Here is a 22,266-nt window from a genome sequence, read left to right as displayed (position 1 = left end):
GAGCTATCCACCACAGAGCTCCCATTGCTTTACAAGACCTTAAAACACTATCAGAGGTGGCAGTAACTGATGTACAGGCCAAATCGCCAAACCTGCATAGAGAGGTCTTAAAGCTACTGTTCTTGATTTAAAATAATAAATAAATTGTCTGGGTTACAGGTAAATGTTGCTCCAAAAACTTACATCATTGAATGTTTGTGACTTTAAAGGTGTGCAAGTTACTAATCTAATCTGCCCCCAAACAATCACAGACATTTGAGCTACACAGATTACAAGCTGGATGCTCCCTTTCTTGGGCAGGAACACAGGGCAGTTTTCCATTTCACCTTTGTTTTGCAAGGCTACAACTTCTATTTGTGGATGTACTGTATTAACAAACCATGTTCATTGAAGTGCTCTTGACCCTATGCATGAAGATCTACAACAGAATTACTTCTGTTTTAATGCAGTTTAAGGGTCCAAAGATGGCAATTAAGTGCTGATTAGGTTTACAGTGCACAGATTTGAATGAAATGGGGTTCTATTATCAACATTAAAAGTTTTAAATAGAACATCACACGTCTGACATCATATAGGAACAATGATGTATATTCAAGATTACAATGAATGAAAGTATGCTTTAAAATAATTTTCAATATTTTTACACATGTAAAATATTTAAAACATTTCCATTGTTTGTCATATACACAGTATTTTATTATAATTGCAAGTCAATGTTTTCTTTCTCCACTGATGAGTTTTTGAAATGCAACTCTGCACAAAACACTTTACATTATTACATCAGTGTACTATGGAGACATTGAGTCTTTATTCATCTATCAATAATTACCTTTTTACAAAATTCACAAAGATCTCATTTCTTGGGCTCTGAAGGAAGCCACTCTTCCAGTGAGTCCATTTAATTCACCACTCCGTGACCGCCAGACCAAGTCACAGCTCACTGTCAGAGAACACAAGCAGCTATTATGAGCCACTGTTTTCAAGCCATGGCTGCATGTAAGTCACTGTAACAGGCTTAGAAGCACAGTTTCATTGCTGCTCTTGGTTTGAAGGATTAACTTTGCTGATGAAGGCAAGTCTGCTGAATCTCAAAAAGAAGTCAGAAAAAGTTTTTTGATAAGATTTTAAGAACCCCTCCCCCCTCATCTGACCTCAGGAATATTCAGTTTAAGATCAACTCCATTCAGTCAAGGTTAAAACGACACCTGCGATCTGATTAAAGTGTCAAATCAATGTAAACAATGCTACAAATGCTAAATGACAAAATTTTTAAGATTATTACACAACAAAACGGCCTATTTGAAGCTTAAATATATATTTCTGCCTTCATACCCTGTCACAGGTGACATTTGTCTACCAGGCTGAAATTCTGACATATGTGGTCATACTCCTGACATCTTGTCCCTCTATAAAGACCAAATTAGAACAAGCTTTCTGCCTTAGTCTACCAAACAAGCTGTTTCTGGCTCATGATGCAGTGTTCTCACATACACATGTACAGTTTAGGTTGCAACTAAGCAAGAGCCTAACTGCTGTCGCCAAGATAAACAACCTATGCTAGATGGTGATGGGGCAAAGAGAGGGGGAATTAAAATGAGAAAGACAGAAATAAGGAAAAAAGGACGTGATTAGAAGGAATTGAGCAGAGGCAGATAAAAAGCAATAAAACCACCTAATGGAGACTGATATTTCCCCACTAACACCTTACATTAAATACACCCTCCTGGTGTATAAATAGATGTTAAAGGGGGAAATTATCCACCTTCACCTACCACTGAGTGCAATTTTAAATCAGAAATGTGTCATCTCACAGCTCATGTCGATACTCTGTCAGGCTCATATGGCGTCTTCAGGCGAGGGTATATTTTGCCCTGGCGACTGACTATGTGGTTGTGAAGGGAGGGACTGCTGAGGAGGGGGTGGGCCCATAGAAGGGGGTGGGAGACCATCATGAGGAGGAAGCCCCATGGGGGGACCGTAGGAAGTCATGTTATGATGATGTGCAGGAGGAAGAGGAGGTCCACCGGGAGGGAAGCGAGGAGGGAATATCATTCCTGGAGGAGGTGGAGCCCACACTGGAGGGAAAGAAAAGAGAGGAGTTCAGTTTACACTGCTGCTATCTGGAGATATTATATAACCTCCAAAGATGACTGCAACATCTTACTGGGCATCATGGGAGGACCTCCCGGCCCCCTAGGAGGGTAGAAATCTGGAGGGGGTGGGGGTCCATAAGGGGATCTGCGAGGAAAGGGACCATCTATGGGGCCCCTTGGGGGGCCAGGAGGAGGTGGGGCACCCATCCTTGGATCTGACTCAGGGGAAGTCCTCTGGTCACCAGGACCGGACTAGTGACAGACAGATAAAATCTAATAAAACAGGCTGGACTAGAATCCATATCTACACACGCAGTAATCACACCAGGAGACACTTACCACTCTGGGCTCCTGATCACCAGGTCCAAAGCTGTTATCTCTGAATGAGCCATCTGCAAAGACAAACATTTCATGTTTCAATAAGGGATACATGCAGTTTTTTCATTTCAATAAATGAGTTGAGAATTACCTGCCATCTCCACTGGGTGAGGAACTCCTGGAGGGAGACCTCTTGGATGGAGAGGACCTGGTGGGAGTGAGCCAGGAGGAGGCAAAGGACACAGAGGTCCTGGTGGAGGTCTCCCAAACATGGGGCCCCCTGGTTCCGGAAACATATAGCCTGAAGGAGTACATAAAAAGATATTCCATATATTCCATAAGCCCAACAAAGTTCTAATCTGTGGTGTGATGGTAATATTTTTGGAGGTTGCTGTAATTAAAAGTGGGACATTTAGGACTCACTGTAAAGTTTGACTTACTAAAGTAAGTTCTGGTTCTTTTACGCTGAAATCATTTGAGCTTTTTTTCCTTTCTGTTTTTATGTAATCAATTTAATCTTTTTTAATCTTTGTTTTTCTAATACACTTGTATTTATTTTCTGCACCTTGCTGTAATGTTTTTGTTTTGTGTAAAGCATTTTGAATCTTGTAAATGAAATGTGCCAAACAAAAAAATTTGCCTTGCTTTTAAGTTTGGTAGACAAGAAATTAAAATAATAAATGAGTGAAGCAAGACACTGCTATTTTAGATGGAAATGTAGATACAAAATAAAATGTGCAAACTGTGTTTTCAGATGCCCTTTAACAGAGCCTGGTGCTGGTGAAATGCTAAGGCTAATTCAGATCTGGTAAAATTTAGGGCCATCATTTTCCTTTTTTTCTATACTTTTCTACCACCGAGACACAATGTTACATCACTTTACATGTCTTTTCCACAATGTTGCTGATTCTCCAGCTAGTTTATTTTTTATTTGGTTGGATTTCTATTTAAAAGATGTCATAAGATAAACAGGATTTTGCACATACTCATATTTAACCACAGTTCTGTTAACAATATAACTACAAAAGGTTATGGACAGATTTTGATTAAATTTTCAGAAATTTCAGATTTTGAGCTTGATCCAGATCATCGCCTGGATCCAGGATTTTTTTTTTTTTTTTAATGATTCTTTGATATGGGGAGATAGGGATAATTTTCCCATTAGAGCTTCTAACTAAAAAAAAACAATATGCCCACAATCATCAACAAAAAAAATTAAAATGGCTTGGCGGAGGTCTGCACTCTGAGTGCTTCTATTTTTTAACTGTATCAACAGCTGCATGCCCTCATCTCTCTAAATTCTTTTATTTAGGGTTGTTTAAGTCCATGTATGGCCCAATACTAATTGTCCTGGAACAGCAAACAGAGTTGCTGTTAAAAGTTACAAATGTGCATTTAGGGCTTTAACCCAATGCCCCTATAAAAAAGATCAGACCACCAGAGAACAACGGAACTCAACACAATCAAGGTGCACATGCACAACGAGCAACAGTGGCTTACTTAATGAATGGTTAATGATGCAACTGTGACACATGCAAACATCTTCACTTCAGTCTGAAGACTGATAGAAATAAATGTTCTTTGGTTCAGTCTGAAGGCTGATTCTTTCTTTGATATGGAATGGATCACCCAGAAGAGAGCTGTTTGTTATCATCCCTGCAAACAGAGGTCAGTTCTGGTGATGGGAGCATGCAGTTTACTTCATCTGAGCTTTTTTTTCTGTTTTTAGGTAATCAATTTTATCTTTTTTAATCTTTGTTTTTCTAATACACTTGTATTTTTTCTGCACCTTGCTTTAATGTTTTTGTTTTGTGTAAATTTTGAATGGTCTTGTAAATTAAATGTGCTATACAAATAAACCTGCCTCAAGTAAAGGGAGTTCTGTAAAACTGTTGTTTTTACACAAAGGAAAAATCTGTTTCAAACTCTTGTGGACTTACCTGTTCAGTTTGTGGTAAAACTGAATTCAGCTTTTATCATTTAAGACAATAGTATAATTCTAGAATTCTTTTTTCCCCCTGAATTTTACACACACCTGGGGGTCCTGCAGGCCCAGGGGGTCCCGGTGGGGGACCCCTACGATCTCTCTCCCATGTAGGAGAGATTGAACCACTGTCTGAATGGGGACCTCCGCTGCGCTCCATTTCTCCTTGGCCACTTGGGGGTTCCCCTGGACCACGAAACACTAGGGAGGAAAGGAGCAACGAAAATAAGATGGTCCAAAGGAAAAAGGACGAGAAGATTGACGATGTTCAAGTGATAGACCGGGCAGAAGTGGAGAGGGAAAAAAAAAGGAAAGAAAGCCAATAAGTCAAAGAACCAAGAGCCCAAAGAGATCTAGGCCAGAATAGTGTGATTAGAGGATAGTGACAAACAAGGTATGAACATGTTAAGTCCCTAAGAATGAACCGAAAAGCTCCAACATATAGCATCATATTTTGCTTGATACCCTCTGAACATTTTATATTGCATATGACATGCCAACAGAACATGCTACAACATGTATCATCTACAGCTCATCATGCTATGGGCAGCTGTCATCACCAACATGTTGCATGTGTTTGTATGAAGTTTGCAGCAAAACGAAAAGGTTGCAAATGTCAATCAGCAAAGCCTTCTGGTACTGAAAGTGGTTTGCAGATCATAGATGTAACTGATGTTCTGTGAGGGTCCCAAAAGTATATGAGAAAAAATTATAATGTTGTTTTGGTTTTTTTTAAACATCATTCTAGGGGTTGCTGTCTATCTGTAGATAACTACTGTATATTCATGGACTTCTAACCTCTTGGAGACAGTCTAGCAGGTGGCCCATCCGTCAAAGTAGGAGGTGAGAGGAAAGGTCTGGTTTCAGAAGAGGGCCGTCCCAAAGGTGAGGGGCCATATGGTGACCTTTCAGCTAAGGATGAAGGAAAAGTAGATAAGAAAGTCTGTCATATTTCATTTTTCAGGATTTTAAGCACAGAGCCAGTTAAAAAAAAGGCTGTTAGCAAGTTGCAAACACAGACAACAAAATGTGCTTAAGCTAACCCATGTTTTAATATTTATTAGTCATTGTTTTCACTTAATGAACCAAAGAAAATGAAAAAATATCCACTGCCTTAAGCAGCAACCTAAAGCAAGCTTTACTGGTGGCAGCAGATTAGAACTGAATTTAGAAATTATTTATAGTCATGATAAATTATCTTTGCTAATGTCATTATTACAAAGTATTACAAAGCTGCAGAAAAAGAATACAAATAGGGTTTTTAAAAATTATTCCATTTGTTCACTGAATTTAGATGAAAATCTGACAACTTAGGACACATTTATGTGTACATAAAAACTGATAATTTACTGTATGTTTGTTTGTTTACCTCGGAAAGGCAGAGGTCTAGCAAGGCTGTTCAAGGCATATGGATCTTTGTCAAGGGAGTCCAGTTTAAATTGTGTGTCTGTGAGTCTGTAAACATAAAGTTAGATTAAGACAAATACATTTCTAGTTATTACCATGTAATATACTCTATAGTACTGTGTAATGTTAGATATGTAATAAGTCATTTATAGAACCACCAAATTAAAAGATTTGCACAGTTGAAGGTTCATGGGGATTCAATGTCAGAAATTAGAATAGTGCAAGACATGAGGTTGTATAACATTTATATTTAAGTTATTATTTACTTTGTAACAAACTGTGAAATGATGAACAATAGTTATCGACTACCATTTTTATGATCGACATGGACATAATTTAGTGAACAATGTGAAATCTTTCTGATCTTTAGTTTGGAATCAAATGACTGAAACCAAGGCTGTTGAATTAATAAAAACTTTACAAAATATCTTGTAAGATGGCCAGGCATCACATCACTAACACTGGGCTAGGCACCTTAGTGAAAACAATGTTTTCTACTCAGTTGGAAAATTTGCACCCATTCTCAGGTGAACTGAAGGTGAGCTTTAGGTGATTTACAATTTCTGAACTGCTCACTGTACAAACAAGTTAGGAAAACACATCTGACCAGGCTGCATGTGGTAGCTTGCTAAGATAAGTCAATGTGCACTCTTTATTTACAGTGTTTTCTCAGGGTGGCAGTTTTTTCTTCTTTATTTTCCTTCTGTCTGTACAGAATCTTCAACTTAGCCTTGATCTGGCTGTGACAGCACCTTGGTTTAGCTTCAGCATTAATTTTGTCTTTTGCTTAGAGGTGTGCCAAATGGGTGGCTCCTTTTCCCTGGATGCACCTGTTCATTGGTGCATTTGGCTGTTGATCTTTGTTTTATCTGTGTGCTCAACAGGCACATACAATTAGGTGGCAATTGCCTATAACTCAAAGCACTGTGACACTTCTCTGAATACACAAAATCTTTTAACTTGTGCCACAGAGTAAAATTAACAGTTCAAATGTCTTATTTTTTCCCCTTAATTTGCCTATGGGTGATAAGAAATTTAGCACATTACTGTAGTTCCATCAGGCACCATCAGTAAAACTATTTAAACAAGCAGCCTTTCAATCACCAACATTAAACCCATAATATATTGCATGTGAATAATAAACTAAAAAGATGCAACAAAGCTTAAGAAATACAGTGTTGTAATTATTTTTCCTCCTTCATGCAAACTCTTAACATTATGCTTACTTCTGTCTGAGCTGGCCATTTAATCTTCTGATGTCTGACAATTCTCTCTCCGCTGCTCGGGCTGCCAGCTGGAAACATCAGAAACAGAGTATGATGTATTTTAAAAGACACAGACATGGTCAACCTTCTGTCAGTGTAACAAAAAAAACAAAAACAAACACCAAAACAACTGTTTGGGTATCAACAATGGTCAAACCCCAGCCATGTCAGCTTTTACTAACCCAGTTATTATGAGCCTTCTTCTCATGTGCTGATATCTGAGTTTGGTAAGACTGTCTGGTTTTATCCAGTTCCTCCTCCATTTCTTCTGCTCGTTGCCTGAAATAAAGCAGAAGTAAAAATATGTGTGGAGGAGATAGTCACAAATGCTTTCAGAATATTGCATGCTCTTAATGCATTTCTAAAAATACTGAAGAAATAGCAGCTACCTATAGTTGTTCAGTTCTTCCATAGCCATTGCAATGTTTTTGTCTGCTTTATGCAACTTCTCTTCTTTCTGGAGTCGCTCCTTTTCTTCCTCCGTCAGCATTCTACAAAAAACAAATGTTAATCATTATTTATACAACTTATTCTAACATGTGCTTTTATTTGTGAGTCTGTACCTGTGCAGCTTGAGCTCTTTCTCCTGGTACATTTCTGTTATAATCTGGAGTTTCTGTTGTAATCGTTGAACCTGAACACAGTAACTGGATTCATACAAAGGAAAACAAACATTGCACAAGATCAAGATAAATATCACAGTAACAGCTGAGGTCGGCTACCTGATCAGAGTAATGCTCACGGTCAGCCTGTAGTGATAGCTTCTCTTTCTCCATTTCCTTAATGCCCACTTGAAAAAAAAAACAAAAATTACACCAAAGCCAGAAACATATAATTTCTCCATCAGTTGCTGTTTATGAGTTGCGATTTGATGAAAAATGCATCAGTTAAGTGAACTGTTGTCTGACCTGACCACTTTGGTTCTTACTTCTGAATTATAACCTTGATATAAACAGATTTCAGTGTACAGTTAACCTACCTTGTAGGTCTTCTTTGGCACTGACTTCATCATTCAATTTGGCAAATACTCTGTCTTTATCTTCATCCACTGATTTGAGGTCTGCATTCAGCTACAAACATTTACAGACAGCATATCAGAGGCTAAAGTGTACCAACAACGTACGCTGGTGTTGTAATCAGTCAAATATATAGTCTGTAATATAAAATTATTTCTTCCTTTTTTTTTAAATTTACAATCATTAAACCCTAGTCATAATGAAAATAGCTCATTTTCTCTTAAGGACCCACAAGTGAAATAGAGTAAATTAGGATGTACTTAATATTTGTGTATTAGTACTCAAGTATTTTTATACCTTAGCAGCATAAATGAGTTTCTGGACTTTCTGGAGATGTGCTTCTGTTAGGTCCCTTTTTCCACTCCCTTCTTTTTCTGTTGTCCCATTGGTTGCCTCCTTCTCTCCACCTTCCTCATTTTCCTTATCCTCCATATCTGAATCCCAAGCTTTAATCCTCAGCAGCCGGTCCGTCAGGAACTGGAGGCATACAAATATTTACACATTTCGAATACTAACTGGGTTTTTCAGGCATTACTTGGCTCCGAGGCCAGGTTTTAAAGCAACTGGGTACAATATATTATAACTAATGGAAGAAGCAATCATACCATAATGCGTTCATCCTTGTTAGCAACATCCTGCAGCATACCAGTGTGGGCAAGCTCACATCTTTGCATCTCTGCCTCTAACTCACTCACTCTTTCTGCCCATCCCTCCACCTGCTGCTTCAACTGTAGATAAAGAGATTGACAGAGAGATAAATAATGGTACAAGTAATGAAGGCATATACATACAGAACATGCAGGGTCAAACTGTGACAATGCAGTGCAGGAATATGGTGCAAATGAACTTAGATACTTTGAATATGGCATAAGAATCAGGAGTTTAAAAACCTAGAGAATCATAGAGAAGCAAAATGACTGAAATCTACAAAAACAGTATTTATATGTGTATACAGCATCTTACATGAGCATTGCTTTCCTGTAGCACTGTGTTCTCCTCTCCTGCTGTTTCCAGATTTCTCTGTAATCTTTCGCTGTTCATACTGTATATCTTTAAAGTGGTTTGTGCCTAGAGACAGAACAGCAGAAACAATGTAATTAAGGGACAGAGCAAATGGGAAAAGAAGCAACAAATAGGAGAGGACAAGCAAGAAATGTTGCAAATGAGGAACAATAGGTAAGAGGTAATCAAGGGCTGCACCTGCTCTTCTTGTGACTGCAGGTCTTTTGTTTCCTCTTCAAAGGCTTTCATGCTCTCCTCCAGCACAGCTATCTGGAAGGAGATCCAGGAATTTAAAGTAAATGTATTTAATACCAATATTATATCACTATAGTTCTTGTCAGCACAATAAACTAGATTTTCTCAGTGTGTTTGACAGTGTTGTGTTTACACCTACCCTCCTTTCTTGCTCCTGCCTATGTTCTTTCTGCTGGTCCAATTGATTTTTAAGTTGCTCCAGATCACTTCCCAGTTCTATTTTAGCCTTTTCCAATTGTCTTGCTTTAATCTGCAATTGAAAAGACGATAAGAAAACTTTAAAAAGAAAACAAGGAAAAAAACAAGAAAAAAACAGGTTAGGTAACATCTATATAACAGGAATGGATGAACCAGGATCAGCTAATCTGCTTTGTTTGGCAATTCAAACCTACTTGGGAATTTAATAATGTAGCTGAATTTGATCACACATCCCCAGAATTGGTGATCAGGGTGTATATATGGATGCTGAAGAGAGTAAGTATCAAAAAGTACTATGGCACATAAATCCAGCTCTTTTAGTCCCATAAAATGTAGTACTTCCTCGATTATAATGTGCAAATACATACAGTTACCTTAATGCAGCATGAAGATTAATAAAAAATATTTTGTCTTATGCTATGATAGCTCCACGATCATAGGCTCAGTTCCTACTGTAGCTCAACTCAGATTTTTTGCCCATATGTGACTCATATTGGATTTTTAATGACAGCCTTAACAGCACAAATCTGATTTTTTTTTTAAAAATCTGACCCAGGCCATTTTCATATGCGGTTCTAGATACGTTTCCAATCTGTGTGGAAAAGTCCTCAGTGTCAATGGTCATGTCGCATTTCATCTGATGTCCAAGAAGTTACATCACAATTCTGCTGTTTCACAATATTTACTATGTTGTTGTCTTTTCTGTTTCTTTATTGTAAATGAAAACAACAACAAAACACCATCACTTTAAATAAAGGAATGAATTAAGAAAAGTAATGCAATGAAGGGAGGGAAAGGGGGGTTGTTTACAATTACAATGTGTTAACGTGCGTGTCAGGTCGCATTTTATATCCTACATTCTCGGGTCGGGTCCAGATTTCTCTGGACGATACCCACGGGTCAGCATTGGTAATCATCCTAGCAGGTTTGGATGGGCGCAGGTTGCTAAAATTGGACCCGTGCAGGACTCTGCACGGACAAACTCGGCTGCATGTCTCTGTACTGAAGTAGGAGCAACTGCTCCACAAAAAGCCGTAGTTAATATTTGTGCTCTCCTTTATCTCAGTCTCCTTCTTTCATTCATTAATTGGGCATAATTTTATTGTATCAGAGCGGGAAAGTACTTCCAAAATGATAAACAGACGTGATGCTGCCATTACACCCAATAATACTACGCTACGTTGTTATCCTCTTCAAATGTGTGTCACTTCAGGGCCACATACCGTTCACACTTCAGCGTGATGAACGTCACATTGAAATTATAATGTGAACAATAACAAAAAAAAAAAAAATCAGATTTGAGCATAAAGACTTGCAGTGTGAACGTAGCCTATTTGGTGGACCAAAGTCCCAAGACATTGCAGGTTTCAACACAACTGTATTACTAACATGCAGGATATTTATATGTCTCCATCATATCCAGTGTTTAAATGATTTTAGTGTTGCTACTGTCCTACTTGTTCCTTAATATTCAGAATAATTAGTAGCTGCCAAGTGCCTAAAAATGCAAAGAAATCCTTAAATGAGTTGGATCAATTTTAATTTAATTCATTGAATATTTTCTGTTCTTTTAAAAGCAAACAGGAAGCAAACACACACACCCAGGGATGACCAGCTATTTTAGACTTGACCTCAGCTGAGGAGCTCACTCTCCACCTAAACATTTCTCAGGTGATTTTACTGGGTTGATCTGACCCACAAACCAAAAGCTACTATTATTATCAATGCACCAATCATAACTAGTTGCAAAATCATGCAGATCTTCCAAAATGATGATGTTAAAATCTGCCATTTAATCTTGTTTACATTGGATATACATCCTCCCCATTTGCAGTGCCAATGCATCCAGAAAAACTCCAAATTATCAACTTTTTAATCCTGCTAAAACTTTAATCCCTGTACCAAAAGCACACCTCTTAAATATTTACATTTAGACCTGTAACTACTACAGCTTCAACAAGTGAGTCACAGAATCATCATCATCAAAATCCTTGTCTGTAAACTGGGTGGTGCTACAAGTTCTGGTCAAATGATTTAGAGGGTTTTTCCTGCTGCACTGTAGATTTCTGTCTCACAGTTTTACAAATTCTACATTTGGCATTGTCTGCTGAAAAAATAAACAACTAAATCATGCAGTTATGCGAAAATCCAGAAAATACCTATAAACATGTTTGATGCAATTTAACTGGAAAGTCAACCTTAAGATAAATTAATAACTAACTCAATGTTAAAACCACCCAGCTCTGTGAACTCAAAACAAAGAAAAAGAGTGATATTGTTTCACACATTTCTAAATAGCTTTTCAAGTCTTTGTTTTTTCTGCATTACCTCCAGATGTTCTGTCTTTTGAGTCTGGGCCAGCACACCACTGTCCTTCAGTGAACTCTCCAAGTCATCATACTGCAAATGGCACATAATGAAGAAAGAATTATCACAAAACAGTAATCACAATAACAACATTAACAATAATGTATTTCATTCATATTCTAATTTAAGTTAAGGATTATGTGTAACTTTTGTGTAGAAAAACAGCGTTGCTTTTTAGATAACATGATTTTCATGCTTTTAAAACTTTAGAAACATGCTATACAAATATGACCAACTATTTAAGGGCTTAGTATAATGAGACCAGTTATGTCTTGAGCTACAACTCATTCAGCATTTACTAAAAAAAACAACTTGCCTCTTGTTGACACTGACTGAGAGTCTCCAGAACTTTACACTTCTCATCCAGCAGCTGTGCAACCTGTTCAGCCATCCACCTCTCTTTACCTAAGGAAAAAAGAGAAAACAGAGCTCATAGAATACTACCACTTTTATTCATAAAGCTGTGATAACATAGTGCATGTATGAAAACTTACTTCTATACATTCTGCTTTTAATCTGTGAGGAATAAAAAGAGAAAACAGTTAAAAAGCACTAGAAGTGACTCATTGTTAAAAAAAAGGCCCATCAAGTGTTTTTATGATGACATTTTAACCAATATATATATACACACACACACACACACACACACACACACACACACATATATATATATATATATATATATATATATATATATATATAATCACTGTAATGTTGATGTGAAAATACATGGTTGTGCACTCACAGAGCTATAACATCTACAGGTGAACAGCATGACTGTCAACAGCCCCAACAAACTAGCAATGATGACTGGTTCCCATGGTACACCATACAGGTCTGGCCCTGGTCTTATATCATCAGGTAGTGAAGAAACAACCTAAATGAAGAAACAAAATAATCATTTTTGTGGCTGCTTTGTATGGACATCTTTGAACTATTAACTGACTCTACTGTTGTCATTAGACTAAGCATAGTACTGTTGTGAATTTCATGCAAACTAGTCCTACCTATCACATGTTCAATAGAAATGGACCCATCCGCTTAATAAATATATAACTTCTTTAAATAAATGCTCAAAATATTGAAAATGGAATTCATTCAGCTAGACTTAACCTGGGAGAACATCTGGAAATTTCACGAGACAGTTTTAAAACAGATGATGCTCCAGCAGGTAGAAAAACTTTCGTTTACCAAAATGCCCAAAACACTATCGTAATTGCATTTCTCCCCTTGAATCTCAAAGTTTCACCTAATTATTACCACTAACCTTCTTAAAATACTAGTATCTACTGTTTACAAAAGCAGCTGTTTTGACAACAAACTGAAGACTGAAATGCTACCACAGTGGCACAAATTAACTACAACTTTTATTTTTTCCCTTATAATAATAAAATCAGCACAGCCGAATTTCAAATTAAAGAGTGGTGTTAGTGATAATCAGCAGCTAACTATGCTAACAGTCATAAACACGTTTAAATATACAACATAAAATATAAATACACTTTTGACAAGCATTTCTGCCACAACCCACATGTAGTCGAAAACTACAGGGAAAACTATAAGATGTAGTTACATCGACTGAAATATCAACGTGTTTTCTATCATATGACAGCCTTTTAGGTTATTTCGGCTATAGCTGCTAATGGGGAAATGCTAACGAAACCTGCCACATAACGTACATCCTTCACTTTCTCCACGGCGATACTGTAGTAAGCCTGTGCCGTCGTCTGGAAGTCCACCGCTTTGCTGGCCAACTGATCACTTGCTGTATGTTCCGCCATGTCCTTATTATTTAATTTAGTTTAAAACTCGATAATTATTTTATTTTAACCAACTAGAAAGTGGAGCTGTCAGCCGGGTTAACGGCAATTTCACATCCTATTCACAACACTGACGCTCAGGAACACTCCACGTCCTGCGGCACGTAGGAGGGAAACAAAAAAATACTGAACCGTTAATACTAAATGTAACCTTAATGTGACAAGCACGTAGAACGAAAGCAGACGTAGATTTAATAATAATGCAAAAAATATACATATGAAAGAAAAAAAAACGACAAAACTAGATTGTTTTGTGGACTCAGTTGTTCACAAAAATACTATAACGCCCCCGTTGTTGTAAATGGCTTGACCGCAACGTCACCAATTGTAAGACGCCACACTGGCACATCGGAGAGCTTTAGAAGTGACACCAGGGGAAACAGGTGTCACTAAATCGAAAGTTTTATGTTGTTGTTTGTTTGGTTTCTTTAACTATCTCCATGACCTTCCAGCTAAGTCACATACATTTACAAACATGTTTCCAAAATACACTATTTCGCAAACAGTTTACGGCCATACAGGCTTTGAGTTACAACAAGTGACTAACGTCAGACTAGTCGAAGTAGGACACAGGTGACGTCTTGAGTCAGACTGACAGCAAAATTCACACCTTGTCTCCAAATTTTATACTCACCGTCCTGGCTTCGTTTTCCTCCATCTGAAATTATAATTCACTTGCCCCCTGACAACATCTAAACCACTTTGCCTCTCAGCTGTAATAACAGCCAGCTGGCTTAGAGTATAGTAGACTGAAATGTGAGGTATGGCGACAGTGCTAAACCATCCTGTCAACTGAGACGAAGGCAAACCTGAATGCTTAGGGGAGAGTCAGATCAACATTTCACAAATGCAATGTCTTAAAGAACCACACACCACAGTAGCTGAGCATAGCTTTTGGTCAGTCCAGCAAACAGTAGCATCCATGAGGTTTTAATTGTAAATCAAATATTTTTTCTTAAAGCATGTTTAAACTGGTTCAACATGAACCATAAAACAACATGAAGCCTGGTCATTTTTTTCTTGTTGTAAGCACATTAACATATTGGTTGTCCCAGCCCCAAGGATGTGGAATAGTTAACCTCAAGTTTATGTGGTGTTGAAGACATATTTCCATGGGGAATCATACAAACAACTTAACATACTGTAAATAGACATCATATGCCAGACAAATAAAATGTACATTCTATTGGTGAGTTATAAAATCTACTCTCAGCTCTTACCTGTACAATAAGCCATACAAGGACACCCTTCACTGTGTGAGCGTGGATAGTGAAGTGTTCAGCCATCTGATGAGTCAAGTCCAAAATTTGCTTCATTACCCCTGGAGTTAGTCACACATAAACTTAAACTTAAACTTTACACTTTTGCCACAATGGTACTCACACAAAATTCAAATATTTTATCTTGGTATATTGTAAGATATAAGTGTAAAAAAAATGTTAAATGATGTCTTTGCCATGCTATCCAGGTTGTGAAGTTGTGTGTTGCATATTTATATTGTGACTGATTATCAAACACTCTGGTAATCCATACCTTCCTGTGGCTGTAGTGATCCTGGCTGAATGTGAGGAAAGGATGCTCCGTCTTTTTCACTTCCCTTATTTCTTCTTTCTTCATCCACAGAATCTCTTTCTTTAACTGTGCCACCCACTTGAGCCTTCTCCCCTGTCATGTGCTCATGTCTGTGGATGTTGTTATCCTTGGTTACAGCTGAATCGTCCTTAGATTTGTCTTGCATTATGCACGACGAGCTGGTACAGCTGGGCTGAGCTGCATTGGACAAGAAAACGCATACATACATTTTGAGTAACAATAGGAAAAAAAAAAGATCCTGAACTGGCACACTATGTTAGATCAAAGTATGATTAATATAGGCCATGATGGTTAAGGCAAGAGAGACTAAAAATACCTTGATGATTACTGACATCTGATATTCCTGTGTTGAAAGTCTCTTTCACTGTTTTCAATAACTTTTCCAACTTCTGAAGTGCAATTAGCGTTCTGGTCTTTTTTTTGTCCTCCTGCGGTGCATCAGTCAGTCTGGGAGCGATCAGTGTATCTCTGTGGTGATGCAGAAGTGCTTCTATATCTGACATTATAGACTGATCATCATCACGGTTTTCAATCATGGCATCTGAACTAGCCAAAATGTAATCTAAAAACTGCAGCTTGTGTCTTCCCAAAAATTCCAGCAAAACAGCTGTCTCATCCACACTCATGATGGTGAGAAGGTTTTTATAATGTTTGGTGATAGTATTTGTTTGGAGGTGTGCTGGTATGAATGTAGGTTCAGTATGAGGTATGTTTTCAGCAGAGGGGGGATGAGGCTGTGGTTGCTCCGTGGGAGACGCTGTGTACACTTCTTCATCCTGGTGTGAATCAGTGGTTGAATCCAGTTCTTGTTCAGGAATCAGCTGTGATGTTTCACCTGAATCAGTGTCGAGACTCTGAGCTGATTGCGTTGACTCCTTAGATTCTGTGATGGGTGTTTGGCCGAAAAAGCCAAAAGCATTTTTGAAAACACTAAAAGCTCCTCCACCTTCAGCCCCGGATGTTCCAGGTAGATGTGTAGACTCAGTAAGAACTTCAGACAAATGTGGGGCAGTTTGCTTAGATGTCACAGCATGACTTAAAACAGGGTCAGAAGGTAGAACTGAAAGTTCTCCTCCATCGATGTGGGACTCGCTTCCAACTGTTTCACCATCAGTTTTTCTACTTTGCATTTCAGAATCATTGTTTGTGTTAAGAGTATCACTTGATGCTGGATCATCAGAGTCTAAGATTTGCCTTTCTCCTGTCTGGTCTGCATGATCCATTTTCTCTCCTCTCCATGTTGTTCCTTCACCTGCTGAATCTGATCTTTTATCTGTCCCTCCTCCATCTCCTTCTGTCAATGCCCTCTCTTCGCCATCTTGACCACAATGTTCGTTCAAACATTTAAGGCTGTCATCCTCAGCATGCATCATCTGTTGCTTATCTACAATCTCCTGCCCCTCCATTTTATCTTCTACATCCTCTTCTTTAGTCTTTTTCTCTTTTCCCCTTTCTTCCTCCGTCTGTGGGCTTTTTGTCTGTGTGGCTGTTTCATTGAATGATGATCCTAAGCTAGTCTCATCAGGGTCATAAGGTGAAACTGAAAAATCTCCTTCATTGCTGTGGGATTCACTTCCAACTGTTTTACTATCAGTTTCCCTCATTTGCTCTCCAGGGTCATCATTCCTTTTGATGGCAACATTTGATGTTTTTTCATCAGAGTCTGTGTAATCCTCAGCATGCTTATCCTGCTGCTTATCTACAACCTTTTCTTCTTCCACCACTTGCTCTTCTTTGGTCTCATCTCCCTTCTCTTCTTCCACCTGTGGGCTTTCAGTGTGTGTGGCTGTTCCAGTGAATGATCTAATGCTGTAATCATGTGGTAGTACATTCTCGTTGCTCTCCAATCCTGATTCACTGATGTCACTCTGAATCTTTTCCACCTGCACCTGTTTACCTTCCTTCTTCATCTCTATTTCAGTCGCCTCCTCAAAGTCTTCTGACCCATCCACTCTGGCCTGCTTTTCTTGCTCTAGCGTCTCCTCTGCCTGATTTTCAACCTCCTGCTGTCGTTCTTCTTTTACCTCATTTACCTCCTCTTCTTCCTTTAATTCAATCACTCCCTCCTCATCCTCCTTACCCTTTAAATCTTGTATTTCTTCCTCCTTTGAATCTTCTGAATTCTGCTCCTTCTCTAATTCCCAGTTCTCCACTTGCTTCACCTTTTCTGTTATCACCCCCATTTCATCCTGCTGTACCTTGCCCTTTACTTCTTCTTTTACCTCTTTATGCTTGTCTTCGTCCTTTAAATCGTCTACTTTCTCATTTTTCTTCTCCTTACTTGTTTCATTCTCATCCTCTAACATTAAATCCTCTACTTTCCCACTTTCTGTTTGAGTTGATTCCAGGTCACTTTCACTCAAACTTTCTTCCTCAGACCCTTGTGTTTCTGTTTCTTCATGTTCATCTTTCACTGTTTCCTTCTGATTTTCTGCTTCACTAACACCTTGTTCATTGTATTCCATATGTGAAGACACATCAACATGACTTATGTTTAGTGTGTTTTTACTTGAGGAGATTGTTTCTCTGTACTCCTCTGCAGTATTTTCAGTCAGGTTTTCAATACTTCTAATAAATTCCTGAGAGCTTCCCTCCATTAATTGTGTTTCTACCACCTTTCCTAACTCACTATGAAGGGTTTCTGTTTCTGCATTTGTATCACTTATAATTGGTGTATTTGAGTTGTCATCATTTGGTTCAGCTATGGGTGGAGTGAAACTATTCTCAGTTGGGATAGGTTCATTATTTTCCTCAACTGATGATAAGTAAAACTGACTCTGTGCACTGGTTTCCTCTGTACCTGGACAGACTTTCCTCTCTTCTGCTGATTCCTCAGTCTGAGTTTGGGAAGTTATGCTGGGAGGTAAGTCTGTCTCTTCATTACTTTCCTCTTCTTTATGATCGTTACCAGTTTTTACTGACATATCACTGGATTCTACCAAGTTACCAACCCAGATTTTGACCACTTCCTCATTCACACTCCCGCTAGTTTGATCATGCCCATCTGTCTTGTCTATAACTACAGATTGTCCAGTGAAATTTGACTTTAATTCATCAAAACTGTGGTGAAGGTCCAAACTAAACTCAGACTGTGCTATAAAATCCTGGCTGTCACTTGAAGTATTCATTTCTTCCTCACCTGGCTCCCTGGTATTATCTTTATCCCTTGAATTAGGCATCTGATGATCTTCACCTTCATTGTCTACATTCTGATCCGTTCCACTTACAGCCTGTGGTTTTTCCCTAAACTCTTCGTGATCAGAAATGGCTACATGATCAACCTTGAGTCCAACTCCAACATCTAAAACACTGCTTTCCATTCTGTCTGCAGTTTCTGTATCCTCATTTACCTCATTATCATAACTGACAGCTGCTGTCACTGGAACATTTGGGTCTTTTAGTGGTTCTTTCACCTCTGCTTCATTGCTGGTTTCAATCTTTACCTCATCTGTTATTGGAACCTGTGATTGACTAGCATCTACATTTGCTAATCCTGCTGGTTGTTCTAAAGTTTCATCCTTTTCTGTGTCCTTTCCTTTACTGTATTCAGCTTTAATATCATCTTTTCTAAAGCCTAAGATGCTTCCAATCCCCATATCTATCCAAGAACTGGACACCAGCTGTTCCTTTTCTGTCTTATGTTCTCCTCCACTTGGTTCATTTTCTGGATCCTGATTGGTCAGGCCAAACCCCAGCCTGCTTGACAGTCCATTCCCCAACCAGCCCAATGTTCCCATCTCGTTGTTTTCTTCTTCATGTAATTGGCTGCCTTCCAGATCCAAAGACATCCTCCTACTCCTAAATTTCTCTGTGGGCTCTTTTTCTTCATCTGTTTCTCCTTCATGTCTCTCATTGTTTGGTGGATAAACTTCTTTCTCAACTCCGAATCCAAGCCACCCTGTCATCGTTGAGGCAAATGAATCAGCTGTTTCTTTAATTTTAAGACTTTCTTGGACAGTTTCTGATTTTTCCTTTTCTGCAAAGCCAAGCCATCCTGTCACAGAGGAAGTGAGCGATGTTTCGGACTTGGTCTCTATCCTTTCGTCTTCCCTCTCTCCTTCTGCAAAATGGCCAGGCTGCTCCTCTTTGGTCAGACCTAACCATCCTAAAGGCGAAGAACCCAGCCAGGAGGAGGAGGGAGACCCACCTTGTTCATTCAGAGCTGCTGGAGTCCCATGTGCTTCCTCTTGAGATCCATTTGTGTCATCAGCATCTTTGTTTTCATCTGCTTTCTCTGCTGTTATCAAGAATTCCTTGGAGCCATCCGCAGATATCACAGGCTCATTAGTATCTATGACGTGAGCGCTTGCCGTCATTTGACTGGTTTCTGACTCCTGGATTTGGATTTTAACATCACTGTCATCATCAAAGTCCAGATGAGCCGAGTCTATAGGATACCCCGACTCATCCAAGCAGAAGAAATCTGATTTCTGCAGGGAAAAAAGGAGATTAACTCTTAGATAACAAAGCAAGGGACACATATATAGAGAGTAAATGCTCCATAAATGCAACTGACCACTTCTTCATATTCACCGTGTGAACACAGGTGATCAGTTACTAATAATTACCTGTGTCTCCACTACTTTCTCTGTAGTTGCATAGACCTGCTCTTCTTGCACTGCATCCTTTGGAAAATAGCCAAACTGTTTTTCAATCTGAAATCAAATTAAAATAGCACAAAAAAGAGAAAAAATATCATAATACAAATTAAAATGTAGTTAACATGTGGTTAAAATAAAGTGTTATGAGAATATCTGATTTCCCTGTGCTCTGTCCTTGAATTGGCACACTATGTTTTTGCACTGTCACCCAAGAGTATTTGTGCTTTGATGACACTGTGAAAGATAGACATCCTTTATCAGAGCTGTTCTCAAATTCTGTCCTTTAAAATGGGTCAGAGGACACAAGTCTCTTTATCCATGTATATAAATTATGCTTTGTACAACAATACAGGGTCTTTCCCTCATTCATGCTTTTTGCATGACAGACTTCTGACCAGTAATAAAACTTTTAAAAATGCTAAATCATTTGATGCTCAAGGTCTGGGATCACCAGCTCAGGACTTCTTGGGCCACTGTTCTGCAGGTTTTAGGTGTTTGGCGGTATTAATAACTTGTTATTACCTGTCAGTGCTTTTAATACTGCATCAGTCTCGGTGCACATGACATGTAGAGGTGAAAAACGTCTATAATCTAGTTTTTGTGATGCATTTTAAAAGTTTTAGGTTATCTTACATCAACAAATACAGTAAAATGTGCCAAATTATTTATCGATTACTGTTTTTGTAATAGCATCAATTGCAACACTCCAAAGCTTACATCTGACAGCAAAGATAACACATTCACATTTATCAGAGTTTTCTCCAGATAAAAACTAGGTGAATGAGTATAATTTAAGGTAAAAAGAAAAGAATCTTATATAACAAAACAGATGATTGCACTTTCATATAAAAATATATACAGAACAAATATTGGTATATGGTTAAAGAAACTGTCTGTGTAGCTTTAGAAAACATAACTTTTTATATTAAAGGTATTAAAGGAAAACAAGAGGTCTTTAAAAAAAATATGGGGACATCTTATTGGTTTTCTTAAACATACAATTCTGTAAAGTTTGGCGGATGGAGGGAATTTGACTGAGGAGAATTGGTGGACATGAGAAACTTTAAAAAATATACATATATATTATTGTTATTGTTGTTAGTTTGTGCTTATTCAGTGTTTTAAAATGATGACAAACAATCACAATAACCATTATGCGATTTATTTTTATCCATATATGACATAAGTATTTAGCTTTTGATATGATTATGGTAAAATGTGTTCTTAGCAATCCCTTTTAGGTTTTACTGTGATTTCGGGACATTATCATTGGCCCACAAAGTTGGAGTCAAGACACACAGACTAACATATGAATTAACTCATGATAATTAAGCAGGTTTGTGTGTTTAGCAGACTTGTGACAATCTTATTAAAGCTAGGTGAACCAACTTAAGATCATCACAGATATCATTCAGTACTCAGAACCCATGTTGTCTGTATTATAATTAGGGCTTATCTCTTTAATTTGCATGGGCAAACATGTACATTGTGTACACAAAGACAGACAAGGGGAACAATGAAGATGCAAGACATACACTGCCTGCCCAGAGGTCTTCCCTTTTTCCAGTCAGTTTGTGGTAGACAAAAATGGTTTCTCCACGCTTGAAGCTCAGGAAAAGGCAGTCCTTACTATGGTGGTCCTTAATGGCTTGCACTCTGCTCATTAGGCCTACACACATACACACGAGGCCAAAGAGAAACGGGCAAAAGGTGATGATTGTTATCATAGGAAGGTCTTTGATTTAGAATTAAAATGACAGACATTTAATAGGACAATAAGCCTGTTTAATAATATTAAAAACCACAATTATATGGGGAGATCACAATTTCAAACTTACTTTCACACTCAGAATCTCCACAGATCTTGAAGTCAGACAACAGTCCCAGATTTAACTGAGGAAAACTCACCAGGGCTGCACCTAAAATCCACAGGAATTTATAACCCCGTGAAAAATCCATTTTTGGAGTTTTAACAGGAATATATTAAAAGAAAATTCCCATAATGAGGTGGAAATAACTCTGGACAGTTGTGCTGGCAAGTGGACATTGCCTCTGTGCTGTTGCTGTCATGAAACCTAAATGGTAAATGAAGTAGCTGAGATAAGATATACGGCTAGCATGAAGATAATCATTAACATGCAAAAGCTGCCTGTAGTACAAAACATTATCTGCCCCTGGTCAAAGGTTTTTATTTTATTCTAAAGCGTTCTATAGGAAGAAAACTTAATATTTTAAATTTCGTAGTGAAATTAACAAAAAAAATCTCAGTGTTTATGGTACGTTTAAATGTGGACTTTTTGTGGACTTCGTACTATATCGGGGGGAAAAAAGGCTGACAAGGTATGGC

General features: G+C 38.2%; 1 protein-coding gene across 4 annotated transcripts; it reads right to left on the bottom strand.

Annotated features, from left to right (window-relative positions):
• Positions 1 to 572: 572 nt before the first annotated feature.
• On the bottom strand, positions 573 to 21,990 carry ctage5 (CTAGE family, member 5). Of its 4 annotated transcripts, XM_041971122.1 has the most exons (28): positions 21,758 to 21,990; positions 21,455 to 21,588; positions 19,887 to 19,973; positions 19,466 to 19,748; positions 15,259 to 15,495; positions 14,946 to 15,046; positions 12,651 to 12,782; positions 12,400 to 12,421; positions 12,222 to 12,310; positions 11,867 to 11,938; positions 9,480 to 9,590; positions 9,284 to 9,355; positions 9,047 to 9,151; positions 8,689 to 8,811; positions 8,381 to 8,560; positions 8,047 to 8,137; positions 7,790 to 7,857; positions 7,631 to 7,701; positions 7,457 to 7,558; positions 7,250 to 7,346; positions 7,029 to 7,096; positions 5,765 to 5,850; positions 5,194 to 5,307; positions 4,447 to 4,596; positions 2,563 to 2,712; positions 2,433 to 2,485; positions 2,165 to 2,345; positions 573 to 2,075 (listed from the first exon to the last, which is right to left on the bottom strand). In XM_041971122.1, exons 1-28 carry the CDS (start codon positions 21,876 to 21,878, stop codon positions 1,837 to 1,839), a joined length of 3,339 nt encoding a protein of 1,112 aa, XP_041827056.1. In that variant the 5' UTR covers positions 21,879 to 21,990; the 3' UTR covers positions 573 to 1,836. The 4 variants fall into 4 exon arrangements, with proteins under 4 accessions (XP_041827056.1, XP_041827057.1, XP_041827059.1 ...); XM_041971123.1 differs by lacking the exons at positions 19,466 to 19,748; positions 19,887 to 19,973; positions 21,455 to 21,588; positions 21,758 to 21,990 and adding an exon at positions 15,635 to 16,020; XM_041971125.1 differs by lacking the exons at positions 14,946 to 15,046; positions 15,259 to 15,495; positions 19,466 to 19,748; ... (1 more) ...; positions 21,455 to 21,588; positions 21,758 to 21,990 and adding an exon at positions 14,360 to 14,503.
• Between the last annotated feature and the right edge of the window lie 276 nt (positions 21,991 to 22,266).

The sequence above is a fragment of the Melanotaenia boesemani genome, chromosome 20 (genome assembly GCF_017639745.1).
Source record: "Melanotaenia boesemani isolate fMelBoe1 chromosome 20, fMelBoe1.pri, whole genome shotgun sequence".
NCBI classification, from domain to species: Eukaryota; Metazoa; Chordata; class Actinopteri; order Atheriniformes; family Melanotaeniidae; genus Melanotaenia; species Melanotaenia boesemani.
The sequence above is the reverse complement of the archived record's forward strand: the minus strand, read 5'-3'. Positions and strand labels throughout refer to the sequence as shown.

Coding starts and splice junctions, on each gene's coding strand:
- ctage5 (XM_041971122.1), bottom strand. CDS start 21,878: ATGGATTTTTCACGGGGTTATAAATTCCTGTGGATTTTAGGTGCAGCC. Junction 15,496..19,465: donor AGCAGCTCTGAATGAACAAG/GTGGGTCTCCCT, acceptor TGTCCAATGCAG/CTCAGCCCAGCTGTACCAGC. Junction 9,356..9,479: donor GGCAGGAGCAAGAAAGGAGG/GTAGGTGTAAAC, acceptor ATCTCCTTCCAG/ATAGCTGTGCTGGAGGAGAG.